The sequence below is a fragment of the Fulmarus glacialis genome, unplaced genomic scaffold (assembly GCF_000690835.1).
Source record: "Fulmarus glacialis isolate BGI_N327 unplaced genomic scaffold, ASM69083v1 scaffold9292, whole genome shotgun sequence".
Classification (NCBI taxonomy): Eukaryota; Metazoa; Chordata; class Aves; order Procellariiformes; family Procellariidae; genus Fulmarus; species Fulmarus glacialis.
This window is the reverse complement of record NW_009195904.1, coordinates 71,799-83,830: the sequence shown is the minus strand read 5'-3', so window position 1 is coordinate 83,830 and position 12,032 is coordinate 71,799. Positions and strand designations below refer to the sequence as shown.

At 38.0% G+C, this 12,032-nt stretch overlaps 1 protein-coding gene across 3 annotated transcripts in view; it reads left to right on the top strand.

Moving 5' to 3' along the window:
- The first annotated feature begins 271 nt into the window (after positions 1 to 271).
- PPP1R12A (protein phosphatase 1, regulatory subunit 12A) overlaps positions 272 to 12,032 on the top strand; it is a 79,199-nt gene continuing 67,438 nt past the window's right edge. For 2 of the 3 annotated variants that reach the window (XM_009588251.1, XM_009588252.1), the window contains exon 1: positions 2,165 to 2,297. In XM_009588251.1, coding sequence (XP_009586546.1) covers positions 2,191 to 2,297 — 107 coding nt within the window. In that variant the 5' untranslated portion in view covers positions 2,165 to 2,190. Of the gene's footprint in view, positions 281 to 2,164; positions 2,298 to 12,032 lie in introns of those variants that run through there. The other variant, XM_009588253.1, reaches the window with a different exon arrangement.

The window sequence follows — 12,032 nt, the reverse complement described above, 5'->3', positions numbered from 1 at the left end:
TTCTTATGTATACTTGAGAAATGGGCAAGGATTGTTCTGTGTTGGGTTCTGTCACAACCAGATGGTCTGGCTTTTTTTTTTTTTAATAGTGCTAATCAATTTTAAGATATCCTTTTTTCACAGATTATGAATTTGAGAGGATTTTAAGATATACGAGTATGCAGCATTGAATTGTAATATTAAAAGATCTGTATTTAAAAATGCTTAGGCAATTTCAAAGTTTTCTGATAAAAATTTGTTTTCCTTATCATAAATTGGTGAATATAATGCTATACATAGGGTATCAATGGTCAGGCAAATTGGATATCCAGAAAAACTGGATATATGGCATGTGTGAAATATGGCTAGGTTAATGTTTCTGTTAAGTGTAAACATCTGTGTTTCTTGAATTTGTTTTCCTCCTGAACTGAGTTATGATGTCTTGCATTTAGTTCTTTTTCATTTAAGCAATAAAATGCATTGTGAAGAGAGGAGGTTCTTTTCTTTCAGAGCTTGTTACTAGCATATAAGCATTGTACACTGATGGTAAGTGGAAGAAATTGAAGGCAATATGCTGGAGGAATTTGTAGTCTTTATTGTTGGAGTACGTTCATAAGTTATTTTACTAAATAATTGCTGATTTTAGGGATGGATAGGACTAAAAAGATAATTCAAAAATCCTTTAGGAAGGCAGTGTTCAAGAATACCTGAAAAGGTAGGAAGGTTTATGAATGTTTTCACTCAATAATATGTTTTTGTTTTTAATTGAAAAATGAACAATGCAGGCAGTATACTGCAGCCTAGTTGCAGTCTAGCTGCAAGTTTATGGATTAACAAGTCCAGATGAGACTCGTTGTTGAAACAGTTCTGTGTTACATTCTAAACAAAGCCTTAAGTTTGTACCTAAGTAAAGAAAATGGGGTCAAAGAGGGATAATTTCTTGCTGGTTTTGTTTGGCTGGGTAAACAGGGCAGCAGCAAATCTCCCTCACAATGTAGCTGTTGCCTCAGCACTACGGAATGGAGGAAAGCTTCAGGATTCATCTTGGAAGGCACAATTGCTTAAATAAGGAAATCTGAGATTTTTTGCCATAATAAAGCAGTATATAATTTTCAGTCTTTATTGCTGTAGAAGTATTCTGAAAAGTAAAATTTATACCTTAATTGCATTTCATTAGAGGCATAATTCTCTAGAAGGATTTAGGAGCCCAGTAGTAAAAGTTCTCTGGTTATGTAGTATATTGTTGATTTATTAAGCTAAAAAATTAATACCAGTCGTGTGGGGTCTTGCTGTTTTGAGTCCTTGCTGTCCTGAAATGTAGAGGGACTTTTCTCTCTGTTGCTCTGCCCTTTTAAGGGCAGCAGTATGGAAGTTGGCAAGAAAACTCACTGAGCATCCTGTGAGAAAAATACTGAAACGCAGAGAAGAAAGGCAAAATTAGGAGCCAGTTGAGATGGAGATTTGGAGAGTGGCAGTAGTTCTGCATCTGGTTTGCTTGGTAATTAAGAGATGTGCACAAATGATAATATCTTTGCAATGTGCCAAATTGATACTCAATTAAGTTTATAAACAGCAGTGATTAGTAGATTGTTAAAAGATGTATGATAGTATAGAATATGCTGCAGTAGAAAACAGCGGGGGGGGTGTTGAAATGCAATGTAGCATCCCTTTCCATACTCCTTAGTCTCGACTGCCTTATAATTAAAACCACGTTATGGTATTGTTTTCCAAACTGCTCCCCATCTCTTGGTCACAACAATTCTACTTCGTGGTGTGGCTGGTTATTCAATTGTAATATCTGCTCAAGTGAGTGAGCTGGGCCTCGGATGGAGCAAGGGCCTGGGGGCTTTGTAAAGGGAACCGCTTTGTACTGGAGAACAAGGTTGCATTGGGGATTGTAAATGGCTTCTCAGAAAACCAGAACAAATTTACCTGAGGAAATAATATTTGTTGGTTTTGTTAAACTCTGTTTGAATTCGTTTATTTAAGGATTTTTTTACAAATCTGTAACACCTGCTCCTTTTCTCTCAAATTCTTCCTGCCTTGCTGTCAAACCCCAACAAACCCTACTTCCTCATCAGACCTGAAAATACTTACGTTTTTTCCTGAAGATGTTGCTTAAAGATGCACAGTATTGTAGAACAGCTTTAATATGAACTTATTTCTTAAATCTTTCTTTCTTTATAGGCTTGTATAGATGATAACGTAGATATGGTGAAATTTCTGGTGGAAAATGGAGCAAATATTAATCAACCAGATAATGAAGGCTGGATACCTCTACATGCAGCTGCTTCCTGTGGATATCTTGATATAGCAGAGTAAGGCTTTTTCCTCTATTTTTGAAACACGTGTATTTTGCTAATACATTGTTAGAGGGGCACTAGAAGCAGATGGCATTAATAAATTGTCTTTTTAGTTGCCTCTGGGACGTGTAGTGAGAGAGAATGCTTTTGTATTGTGTGTTGGTTGTGAAGTGTGCTGTGTGCATAACTGTTTGTGCATTGCATTTTCTCTTTCTAGCTTTCTGATGTTGTATCTTAGGTAGCTGCAAGATGTAAACATTTAAGACTGTTTATGACTGTCAAATGATTTTTAAAAATTATTTTCTTCTGTAGAAAGGTTGTTATGGGGGGGAGGCACGGGGAGAAAGTTCAAATTTACATTTTTTTAGTAGTCCGAAACATTATCCCAGGATAAGTCTATGTATACGAGATCAATTTTGCAATTGTATTTGCAGTCTCGAAACTTTTGTTTTTCAGGTGTGGTATAAAGTGGTGACTTTTGCTAATTATTTTGGCTGTGGAGCAAAATCTTACAGTTGAAGTTAGGTGCCTGTTATGGTATTAGTTAAAGCTTATTCGGTACTAAACTCCAGGAGTGGTTTTGTTGTTATTCTTGAAGCCTGTTGAGGGCCACTGAAGATACGCTAAAATCAAATTTTTCCAGAGGTTGTCAGTTTTAACCTGAAGTAATGATTGATTTGAGAAAATGTGTGGCATATGTTGTTTCAGCACCCTGTTCTTGCAGTAAAGAAGGTAATAGTGTCTTTGTAAAGACCCTTTGGGTAAACGCAAACTTCATTAATTCTGCTAAACTCAGTGTGATGTCTGATCCAGTGTAAGACTTGGATAAAATAAAAAGTAGTATTTTATCATGTAATTAAGTTACTGTACTAATTACAGTGGCAAAAGATGGAAATTTTAAGCTTAGGGGATCGTTTATTGATGTTCTGTTGTGTGAGTTTGAGAGGTTTAATTGCTTGAATCTTAAGGGAAAGGAAAAATTCTGGAGACTCTTGTATATCATTTTCACTGGGAAATTTTTTTTTGAGGGGTTCATAGAGGGAAGTGCTTTGTATATCCTTTTTATGACTGGGACACTGTGTGACCGCTACTCTGTAATCGGCCTTTCTACACAATGCAGATGGTTGATGCTGTAATCTCCCTTGCGTGCATGCTGGAAGTGTTTACTTGTTGGCTATAATATGACAAGAATTACAAACTGAGATAATATAAGCCTTTCTTCAGTTTAGGGGAGGTAAAACACCTGCCTTTTTTCCACAATAGGAAAAAGTTGAATGAATGTTCTTGGTTTGGCATTACAGCCTAATGTAGGCAGATGTTGAGGGAAGAAAGAGCCATGTCCCTTGTCCACAATACAATTTTTCACTATTGACTTGAGTATCTGAAATCTATAATATCGCTGAAGACTGTCATCTGTTTTTTATTCTCTCAGACTGGGACAGGACCCGTCTGCATATTTTCTATAGATACCCTTTAAAGAAATGAGATTATTGGAGTATAATCCTGTGGGATGTGGGACATCTAAGGTGTTGGAAGAGCAGTGTTTTTAAGGTTCAAGGAGTTTTGAAGATAAGCTGTTGAAACATACAGCTGAGAAGGGTAACCTGACCTGAGTGGAGCAATATTTATACCTGATGAGGCCCATAGAGTTTAGATTTTCTTCAAACTGCTTCTCCAGGAGTTCAGCTTCAAATAATTTACAAAACTGACAGCAGAATTTGCAGCTGAGGCAAAACTGGGGGAAGACAAAAGGATGATACAATAAATTACCAGAGGTTAGAAATTTGATTTTTATTTGGCCCATAGTACATGCTGGGTCCAGCATCTGCTTTACTGAGGATGCATCTTTCTTGGGAAGCATGAGAATGTGTGTTTGTCTGTGTCTGTGGCTGAATCTGATGTTTCATTTTTAGCACTAAAATTTCTGATTCATGGAAGGGAGCTTTTAATTTGGGTAAATTATGGAGCTTTTATATATAGTTCTGAAAAGATTATAGCTAATAGCTTGTCACCTTTCTGTCCTATATGATACGGACTAGCATTTTTGTACAGAACATCTTCTGTTCATTTCCTATTTTCTTGCAAGGTGCAAGAGAAAAGAGAGTTAGGGAACGCATTCTGGCATTTCCTAACTTTATTAATGAAGAGCTGGGGAGAGTCTGACCTGTGCTTCCCTTTCTCCTCCTCCCATGGAACTGCCTGTTGCACAGCCGTGTAGAGCTTCTCAAATTGGAGACTCAGCAATGTATTTCTGCTTCCTCGGCTGCCATCTTAAGTTTTCTTAGGGTTTCCTTCAGATGTAAATAGCTGGAATATATTTCTCTTGAAATAGCACAATCTGTAAAATCCTCCAAATATGCAAATTTAGTTAATATATTGATTTTGTTTACAATGCTTATATTTTTACAATTCATAAGAAAAATGTGGCATGATAGCATACTTCCATTATTTTAGGTTTTCATGTCCCAAAATCTAAAAGTATGTCTTAAGAAAGCAACAGAGCTAGGAGATGGAGATATTTTCTGTTATGAAATGCATTTCTATGTTTAGAATGTAATTTAGGGATTCTCTAACATTAAGTATGTCCTCTGTATGTTGACTATGTTCACCTTTCAACCTTAACATTCTTCGTGTATGTGTACACATCACTTTCTGGGCTTAAAAAAGGGGGAAAGAAAGCAGAAGTTCTGTTAATGTTGCATGATAACTCTTGCATGATTTCATCTCTAGGGTTAGAGTCTATGACATATAACTGAGACGGCGTGTGTTGGAGTTTGCAGATCTGTTAATAGGATGTGAAACCTTGGTTCTCCTTTGAAAATGGAAAAAAAAGTTTAATCATTACAAACCTTTATAGTACAATCTTTATCATAGTTTTTCTTCTGGTGCTCATTTGACTTCCATAGGTTTATATTTGGGGTGGTTAATGTACTTTCTTACAGAGTGAGAAAGGTTTCTGTTCAGATTGCTTTTACAATTGAGTCAGTACACAAATAATCTCACAGTTCAGCTGTTCTTTCTATATGTTCCATCCATTTGTTACTAACACCCATTTCCTGTTATGTACAGTAAATGGGAATGACTGGGAGTCACTCCGGGTTAATACAGAATGGTGCCTGCCTGTTTGATCCGTGCAGGAACCTTCCCATCTCGTTGTGCTTTCGCTGAACACCTGATTCTCTTCCCCACCCCTGTCTCCCTTGCTCTATAATGTACACATTCTTCTTAAGTAGCACCTGCTGCTACTCAGATGTTCCTGAGTGAGTGCACCCATGAGCTGGAGATCTGGGAGAAGTGCAGGATACGTAGGTGGTAGGGAGCTTCTCCAAAAAAACACTGGGTGTCTCAGAGAGCCACCACTTCAGCCACATTTTGCTGCTGGTCCCATGCTAATTGCTAATGGGCTGAGTGAATTTGTGGCACGGCCCCCACTCACTGGGGTTTTTATTTTGCTTTCGCTAACTGTGCTTTCTGGCCAATGAGCTGCTCGCTGCAGGTGTATTCCCTGTCCCTGTCATCTTCTACTGTGTTCACCAGTCCTACGGCATCTTCTCCCAGCAGTATTGCCTGTCCCATTTCAGTTTTCTGCTCCTTTGGAACAGCCGTGTTCTGTTGAATGGGCTTCCTGTCTCCTCTAAAAAATGCCTTCCAGTTTAAGAAATGTTAGTCTTGTAGAACCCCAGTTCAGGTGAAATACAGCAAAAGAACATAGGTTAGTGTGAAATACAGTGTCAGCTGGTTGCAGATGGAGAGTTGTGCTGTAAAAGCAGAAACTCTGCCATGGAGGGCAACTGCTCCTTTTGTTTCCGTTGTTGTTTCTGAGATCTGTAAATGCTGGGAGTGCTTCAGCTTACTGGAGATTCTTTGAATAGTTTAATTTTAGAATTGCCTACTTAAGTTAGTGTTCATCTAGTTTATGATCATGTGTATTAGCTTACAAGTAATTGTAATATGAGCATGTTTTAAATTAAAATTCTTGAAAATTGCCAAAACAGGTGGATTTTGTATAGCATGTTCTCTTTTTCTATTCTTCTCCATTTTTTTCATATACAGAAAGCTTTACACAAAGGAGCCTTTTCTTCTCCAGTGTGTTAGTATAAATTAAAAAGCCAGCATCGAATGCTTTGAAAAATTACAGTTATGTGGAAACAAACTTTAATGCAGGAGGACTTCAACAGAAATTTTGTGTTCATTCTTTGAGGTGGTATTTAATGGGTAGGACCCTTAAATGTACCTTTTTAAAACTCTTGTAAAACTATTTGTGTATAATGAATTTTTTTATCTGATAGATCTCTTCTACAGTTTGAAAGCTTGTATATTATTTCAATATCAGGGAATAAATAAATTCCTTTTTAGAATGCAAAAAATGTAATAGAGGAGGAAAAATAGTGCAAAGTGGCATTTAAGAAACAGAATTGTTTCTTTCTCTGTGCTTTGTATTGTACCAGCTTAATGTAAAATAAATCTGAAATGGTAGAAGTTGCTTTTCTGTTCAAGAATTAAAGTTTGTGTTAAAAATGTATTTTCTTGCGGGCTTTGTACCATGCCTAGTGGTGAGTGTGAAGTTGATGTATTTTGAAGCTTGTTTGCAAGTATTTAGAGGCTACAATACAGTTTTACTACTTAAATATGAATGCTTCTTCATTTTCCCCAGAAAGAAAGAAGGTGCATCTTCCAGCAAGTTAAGAAAAGCATTTTTCAAGAATAACTTACAAGTCAGTGACGGTTACGCTGTTGTGCAAAAAAACGAGGGGGAGGGAGATGTCTCCTGAGGGAAGAATAGGATTTTTATACCTTCATGCAGTGGGTACTACATCTGAGTACCAGTTTGCCAAATGTTGCTGTAGATACTAAAATTTCTCATGGGTTTAAGGGATGAGAAATCCACTGAGGGTGGATACATAAAGAAATACAAATGCAGAATACATACATACAAATGGGATCTGGTTCAGAAAATCCATGAAAGTAGTTGGAGACTGGTAAAGTATTATGGGAAAAGTAGCATGTATTTGCCCCATTTTTATTCTCCTTGAAGATGGGCTCACTTTTGGTGACAGGCTAGATGTTAAATGGATGTTTGGTCTAACTCGGTATGGTTGCTTTTGTGTTTGGGAGGCATGTTTGATGCACGTAGTTACACATACAGACCCTAAGACTTGGCACAGTTTCAAAATATACTTTCTTTATTTTATAGGTTTTAAAGGCTGAAGCATATGATTACAGTTAGAAACAGAATAACTTCTTAAGTTCAGAGCCTCCTCACTCAGTTCATTTAGGAAGAGAATAGTAGCTTGACCAACTCTGCTGCTCTAAAACCCAGCTCACCTGCTTTCCTTCCTGCCCAAAGCTTCCTATGTTGTATCCCCTCCTTCCCCTAATACTTAAAGCAGACTTTAAAAGGCTTGTGTGTAACCACTGCCTTGCTGCTGACGCCCATCTGTTTTTCCAGGCTCCAGACACCTGAAAGTGAACCCAGCCAAACTAGTTTGCTGAAGCCTCAGCAGGCCATTGTCGCAGGATCTCTCTATTTTAGTAACAGTCCATTAAATCTAAATGAGTGATCATTGTCTGGTATATGGAGGAGTGAGAGACAGTCCTGCAAACCTGTAGTTGAATACATAGATGTTCAGTGATAGGTGGTTTACTTACAGCTCTAATTGCTTTGCAGGGACTGCTGCGGGTGCTGGGTGGTAGTGATTCCTGCCAGTGGTACAAGGATGGGACCAGTGCTCATCTGGCAACAGCTAGTAAAGGGAATTCAGTGCAGTTTCACAATATGCTTAATGTGATCTGACTTGAGACTACTGCAGAAATAGGCAGTCATTCCCTTCTTTCCTTGGTTCTCCCTCCTCCACAGGCTCTTATCCCCTCTCTTGCATTATCTAATGATCACACAACAATGTGGGAACTATTAGCGTAAGACTAGCCTTCAGGGGGTTTGGAGGGTTTATTCTCTTTTGGATCAGAGAGCTGATCTGGCTTGCCAGCAACAGTTGGCATAGATATGCGGGTATGAAAAAAAAGTCTGGGCTGCTTTTCAGACATAGCTTGTACCTCTGATCAGAAGCTGGGCTGTGGAGAGCTGCCTGTGCTGAGGTGGAGTCCTCTTCTTCATCTCTCACCTCATGAGCCTGAACCAGCTGGTACTGTTGAATGTTCTTCCATGATACCTGAAGGTGGTGGTACCACAAAATATGTTTCAAAACAGTTGTTTCTAATCCATTTATTTCTAAGTTTTAATAACTTGATCATCTGGAGCTATTACTTACTGGAGTGTTTTTAATCTAAACTCTTCTGCTCTAACCCATTATAATCCCAGAAGAGCAAGATATTATTTAGCAAAGCAGACTGATAAAAATGTCAGGGATGGCTCCCATTTCCTTTAGCTTTGTTCCCAGTTATGGTTTTAGCTAACTGAGTATGAAGTGATGCTATTAGTGATACATTCAGAAATGGATCTTTGGAGGATAATCAGAAGTTTGGATTTGTGAATGACAAGGTGAAGTTGGTGGTCTGATATAAACCACATGCAAACTGATTATGCAAGCTGATATGGAGTTTGGTCTGATAGAGATGCTACAAGGTGAATGAGCTTTTTTGTCAGGATTCAAGATGTTACTTTAAATGACACAAGGAAGTGTTAACTGGAGGAGTAGAATTAAAAGGAAAAAGGACCAGAGATGAAACTTGATACAACCCACTCGGAAAATGCGAAGAGGACTTCAGAAGGATATATTATAAAACAAGCCACATGACAAAGTAAAGGCAGGGAAAGAAAATTTATTCCCAGCCAAAGAAGAACAGCTCTTGCAGAAGAATGACTGACTTCTTACAAGTTGACGCTGGTAAAGATGCAATGTTTGTTTTGTGAGCTGTGAAAAGGTCACTGCAGGCTTTGGAAGATTGTTTCAGTTAATTCATTTCTATTTGCTGCCTTGTTTCTTTCTGGAAGAACAGACTGGGAAAAAATGTTAATGGGAGAGAAAATATGCTAGTATGGTAGTCTCTCCCCCACCCCTCCCCCCTGCCCAAATCAAAGTGCAATGCTCATTCTTTATCAGCAACATAAAAGTTCCTCCTCTTCCAAACTTGTATTAGATATCTGCAAGGATAAAGCTAAATTCCATTAGAGAGAATAATGGATAAAGTTGGAGAAGATCAGTGAGCTAGTATCAGTTGACATTTTCTTTTATGAAGATGGACTGTGGCAGTGTACTGTTTTCAACATGTTTTTGCTGCAGGTATGTATGTCCTAAGAATAATGAAACACTAAGTTGTTTAAGTTGATGGTGAAATTCCCTTTTTAAAATCATGTCATTATGTGTTTAGAGTTTAATCTTTTCTACTGTGTAGCTGTGATCTGATGTTTGGATAAAAACCAGCTGGCAGAAATACACAGTAAGATATGGTTGATGGGTTAGAGGAAATTACAAGACCTAACTGATTTGATACCTGTTTGTTCAACTGAGGGAGTCTAGGAGAGCTGGTCACTCTAGGATGCACAAAGACAGCGTGTGCTCTACAGCTGCCTTCTTCAGATTGGATTACTGCGTGCCTCTCCACTTGTGACCATAAATATTTGTTAGGAAGTATATTGCATTTCTGTTCTTCTAAAGGTAAATCTACTAGACCTTTAAGTTCAGAGAGATCTTCTTCAGGGACATATGATTTAGTGGAAAGTATCTTTTTTCTTTTAATATGCTTTAGCAGTTCGTTGGATCTAATGAAAAGTCAAGGGACTGATGCCCAATGTAAAGCTCAGAGCACTCTAATTTTTGGCTGAAAAAGAATTTGGAAGTGCAGCTCATGTCTGAAAAAACCATCCTGCTTTGAGAAGTGATGTACATAGGAAAGATCTTACTTGTTAATCACAGAGCATTGGTTTTGTTGGTATCTCACCTATGGGTAGATATCTCACCTATGAATTCTGAAGTTAAATGTGATACATATGGAAGAGAAGACATGGAAGAGTCATACATATGGAAGCCTGGGAGCTCGGGTAGACTACCGGGAAACATAATACATCAGGTCCTCTGTGGATGATGGCTCGTAACTGCCCGTTGCTACTGATCGACTCCTATTTTCTAGGTATGACTGGAACATGGGAGAGCAGCTCTAGATCAATGAGCACCCAGTTTTTGAATTGAGCAAGTGCTTGATAGGTATGGCATATTGTCACTTGTGAGGACCTCATCAACTAATTCAAAATTGCTGTTTTAGAGAGAGGCGATGATAGATTCTTCTTAGACTGTGGAATCTATGGAATTGTTAGTGCTGATAAATATTGAATTTAGTATTTATTCAGTTAGCTGATATTAAAATAATTTAATTCGCAGTAAACTTGGGTTTGAGTGTTGTTTTCTAGGAGAAAACATGGGTGTGGTGTAGATTGTCACTTCTGTGCATCTCAGTTTTTCTCTTCTTTCAGCTTTTACTTGAGAGTTTTTCTCTGTTGTGAGTTTGACCCTATACTGCCACATACAGTAGACTTTCTAATGACGCTAAAACAACTTATGACCTACTTACCCTTTCTTACAGCTGTGTCTTTTGTTGGATATTCTAAGCTACATCATTTCGGTGCAAGTGATCCTACTCTGTGTGTATTTTTCTAGTCTTATACCTGACTGAGGCAGGATAAAAGCTGCTTGAATTCTTCTGAAATCTGTGTAAATATAGTGTGGTATCTCTAGAGACGTAAGGCTGCTGTGCATTGATGGGAGTGAGTCATTTGGATACAATCCAGATACTAAGACACAAAAATGTAGGGTTTTTTATAAACAGCAGGTATGACAGGAAAAAAGTATAAAAAAGGAATTACTTGAAACTTCTTGGTTATAGATGAGGTACTGCTTATCAAATTTGAATAAAGAGTAAGAGTTGAAGAAATGTGTTTTCAAGGAAGTTCAAAGTGGACTGGACAGGTAAACAACTGCTATGAATTGCATGACCCCCCCCCCCCATGAGGGGTCAGACCGAGTTCAGTACCACTGGATGATGCTAAAAGCTGCGCTGTGATAGTAATGTTGCTTTGTAATGAGATTTTGATGACTATATTATTGCATAATATAATTACAAACAAGGTAAGTTCTGTGATGTAGTGATTCGATATATGCTAATATCTGTTTAAGCACAGTAAAAGAATTGATCTTGGTTTAAATTCTTCTGATATAAATGCCAACACATGGCTGTTGGAGGAAAATAAGCTTGTTAGTTAGGTCCATACTCATAACTGAAATAGAAAGCAGCAGTTAAAAATCAGAATTTGTGGTGCTACTGTGGCCAAATATAGCAATGCTACTTGTGGCACAAGGCAGGAGGGATGGTGAGCTAGTGGTGTGATCACCTCTTGTTGGTGAGGAATTAGCTGAGGAAGGTGGGCAGCAGCATGGTTTTCCTCCTTCCTCCTCCTTTTCTGTATCCATGCTGTTGTTACCTCTTCTTTTCAACCAGTGTAACACAATCCCAAGTATTCACCTTAATGACACTTCCATAAATGGCCACAAATGCTTGGAGACTTGCTACAGGAAAGCATCCTGAGCACAGAGAGTGTCATGAGCTAGAGTTACTGTATGTACTGTATGTACTTCTGCAGCTGCAACAAGATATTTTTCAAACTCAACCTTCATTTTTGCACTATAGGGTGCAGACTTCAAAGTAAAGGAGAGAAACACTTGTTCATAAAGTGCATAGTGAAATTAACATTTCATAGGCACTTTAAAAATACTTTTTGTTTCGCTTTATTTCTTTCCT